At 35.5% G+C, this 3,497-nt stretch overlaps 2 protein-coding genes across 2 annotated transcripts; both read left to right on the top strand.

Annotated features, from left to right (window-relative positions):
- Positions 1-187: 187 nt before the first annotated feature.
- On the top strand, positions 188-1,911 carry LOTGIDRAFT_239619 (hypothetical protein). The gene is made up of 3 exons (XM_009062547.1): positions 188-314; positions 623-778; positions 1,526-1,911. Exons 1-3 carry the CDS (start codon positions 254-256, stop codon positions 1,891-1,893), a joined length of 585 nt encoding a protein of 194 aa, XP_009060795.1. The 5' UTR covers positions 188-253; the 3' UTR covers positions 1,894-1,911.
- Positions 1,912-2,303: 392 nt separating this feature from the next.
- LOTGIDRAFT_145865 (hypothetical protein) lies at positions 2,304-2,525 on the top strand (the record flags this gene model as incomplete). Its single annotated transcript, XM_009062546.1, has 1 exon — positions 2,304-2,525. A coding segment is annotated over one exon (222 nt), but the record flags the coding sequence as incomplete, so codon positions are not given.
- Between the last annotated feature and the right edge of the window lie 972 nt (positions 2,526-3,497).

Here is a 3,497-nt window from a genome sequence, read left to right as displayed (position 1 = left end):
TCATGATATTTTCGTAAAATTTCAATGATATTTTGGATTTGGTTGGTGTGGAAAATTCTGTTAAATAAAAATTCTGTATCATATCTATCATTGATCTGTTGGTATAAAATATTAATTTACAGTCGTCAAAGAAACATCTGTTCAGTGGGAGATTTTGCATTTACTATAAATACGTGACCAAATCTAGCATTGGACAGTGTATCAACAAGTCTTTATAAATATAATATCAACAGGTCTTGCTAACGTTAAAACCATGAATAACCTATTATGTTCCGTTCTGTTGATTTCAGTTATACTTATTCTTACAGACGCTGGTAAATATTTTATTTATTATCTAAAAGTTGCTTTATGAATCTAAAGTCAAAGTTTGTATACCTGAGCGAAATTTATGTTAGCTTTTTTTATTGTGGGAAGAGTCTGAGTCAGAAGAAATTTACTCAAGACAACTTTCTTCAGCAGCATGGATAACTAGCTTAAACACATTTTAAATCATCTTTGTCTGTAAATAGTAAATTAACATGTAGTTCTTGAGACAAATACTTGATGATATAATTGTCGGGGGGTAGTGTATCGAGTCAGAAGTAAATAATGGCAACAAATAATATCAAAATTAAATTAACAGGTTGTTTAACGTATCCTAATATAACAGACGCAAATTTTGATAAAGATTGCAATGGAAATGCAGTCATTACATGTTATGAAGGTTTCAAGATGATACAAGGGCTGGAATGTGTTGAGGAAGAATGGAGATATCAAAACCCAATATGTAAACGCACAGGTAAGATAATTTTAAATACTTGAATTACAAATAAACAATATTATAGCTTTGATACATCAAATCGCTCAGTGAAGAGTTTATATCACCTTCCTCGATACATGTTATAATACATTATATAGTGTAATTCAAATCAATAAACTTCATGAAACTGTCTGGAGAGCTTAACATCTTTAGATTAAAGAATATTATTGTAGTGCGATCATTTCTTCAATCAAAATAAATAATTAACAGATTACCTAATTTGATTGATTTTGGTGTCAATGGAAAGTACAATCTATTGTCAAGAAGTTGTATTTACCTGGTTTTTAAATTTCGATTCCATTGTTTTTTTAATACCAGATTTATTTTTTTGAAAATTACCAAACTTTCATGGCTTGTATCTTGTGACCTTGACTTTTGTTGATCTTGTGACCGGAATAGAAGTGATATCCCACGAAAAGGCTGTACACGTTAAAGATATCTCGACAGTTGGAAATCGAAAAAGAGTAGGTTAATGCCGCTGTCCTGGTAAAAATTTCCCTCATTGCACACTGCATGGCGTTGCCCGTCTTCAATCATTAGCCCACATGATGCAGAAAAGTAGGACGTAAAACTCCATTCATTTCATTTTTCAAATTTTGTCATTGATATTTTAGAATGTGGGTACAAGTACAAAATTTCCCTCATTGTACACTGCATGACGTTGTCCGTCTTCATTAGCCCAATTATAAAAGTAGGACGTAAAATTCCATTCCTTTTATTTTTCAGAATGTCGCTACAAGTATTCAAATGTAAAAGCTTTGTCGCCCAATCCCTACGGAAGAAGACCAGAATCTGATCCAGCGAAATGTGATGAAACCTGTGCTAACGATATCAGATGTTCCGCGGCTACCATGATCTGGGGTGACAATTGTGCACTTTACGAAACACCATTCATCTTCGTGTCGTTGGATGGAAAAGAAGACCAATGTATTGAAAAGTGCAACGAGATGAGTGAATGTAAAACGTTTGGCACTCGAAACGATAGTACGGGTTTGTTCTGTTATTTATTTAACGTTACCTTGGACAAGATTCCAGAGAAACTGAAACAAATTTACACTAGCGATTTTACCGTAGCAGAGAAAATCTGTGAATAATAAAAAAAAACATGTTTATCATGATATAGACCTATCTCTTTTCTATTTTTGGCAATAACCCGAAGTTTGGTTATTAGGGGGTGAAAGCCGATACCGGGCCGACTCCCGGAAGCATAGACACAGGCATCAAAATTGTTCTTACCTTCGAACCCACGGCACCTAATTGCCTAGCAGACGACAATCCAACTCGCTCACGGACTGAGCTGTTCTTCTGCCAACCCAGCGTAAGAAGGATTTGACGTTTACGTTGTGAACCCCTTCAGAGAGATATTCATATAGCCTGACACGGGCAAGGATAGGTATTAGGGGTTGAGAGCCAACTCCGGGACAATTCTAGGAAGCACTGGCACGGACAGGATAGATGTGGCAGATAGAAATCATCACCGATGAAATTTCGGGTATCGTGACGTCACCGTCTGTTGAGAAAGGGAAACTATGCCGAGCGAGTCGGAGCTGGTGCCCCAGTCTACTCAGCCGCTGATTTGGAATATTTGGCTGCTGAAGTTCTCGAGTTGGCTGGTAACGCTGCCCGTGACAACAAGAAATCCAGAATCATTCCAAGACATTTACAGTTGGCTATCCGAAATGACGAGGAATTGAACAAGCTGTTGTCCGGAGTAACCATCGCTTAAGGTGGTGTCCTCCCCAACATCCAAGCCGTTCTCTTACCCAAGAAATCCGAGAAGGCTGCATCCAATTAAATCAAGCGATTTATTTAGAATACACAAAAACGGCCCTTTTCAGGGCAACCCAAAATCTCAAAAAAGAGTGAAAAAAGTCTAAATCTTACATTTCAAAATAAAGGAATGTCCCCAATATCCCCTGTCTAATAAGGACAAATCGCTATATAAACACTCACGGCTTGTGGTGTGTCAGCGTGACATACATACATACATACATACATACATACATTCATTCATTCATTCATTCATTCATTCATTCATTCATTTATCCATACGTTCGTTTACATAGTCACTCATTCAATCACTCGTTTGGATTAGACCAGATTAACGAATTACTAATTAGATTTTTACCGTGGCCCATTGGGGACATTTGCAATTTTTTTATTTTTCGACGTTTCTCAGTGATTTGAGAGCAGAAGAACTGCAGAAAACAGGAATTGAAATTGTGAAAATTCGAGAAACCGACAAAAAATAGAAGGAATGGAGGGAAATAGAGAAACTTTAATTTGAAAGATGACACAAAATACATAAAAATCACAAAAATTCATAAAAACAATAATTAATCAAAATCGTAAAAATAGTTAAAACATGAAAAATTAAATTTTCCAAAATATTATGAAAAACACAAAAAATTCAAAGTGAAATCGCAAAAATTAATTTCAACCGCGGTGGTAATACATTTCAACCGTGGTGGTAATACATTTCAACCGCAGTGGTAATACATTTCAACCGTGGTGGTAATACATTTCAACCAAGTGGTAATACATTTCAACCGCGGTGGTAATACATTTCAACCGTGGTGGTAATACATTTCAACCGCGGTTGAAATTAATTTTTGAGATTTCACTTTGAATTTTTGGTGTTTTTCATAATATTTTGGAAAAATTAATTTTTCATGTTTTCACTATTTTTACGATTTTG

Source organism: Lottia gigantea, assembly GCF_000327385.1.
Source record: "Lottia gigantea unplaced genomic scaffold LOTGIsca_519, whole genome shotgun sequence".
In the NCBI taxonomy this organism is placed as follows: domain Eukaryota; kingdom Metazoa; phylum Mollusca; class Gastropoda; family Lottiidae; genus Lottia; species Lottia gigantea.
This window is presented reverse-complemented; position numbering and strand designations above follow the sequence as displayed.

What these genes read in the sequence shown, in the direction of transcription:
- LOTGIDRAFT_239619 (XM_009062547.1), top strand. Translation starts at nt 254, where the DNA reads ATGAATAACCTATTATGTTCCGTTCTGTTGATTTCAGTTATACTTATT. An exon ending in ACTTATTCTTACAGACGCTG is followed by an intron (nt 315 to 622) that starts GTAAATATTTTA and finishes TTAAATTAACAG; the next exon opens with GTTGTTTAACGTATCCTAAT. An exon ending in CCCAATATGTAAACGCACAG is followed by an intron (nt 779 to 1,525) that starts GTAAGATAATTT and finishes TTTATTTTTCAG; the next exon opens with AATGTCGCTACAAGTATTCA.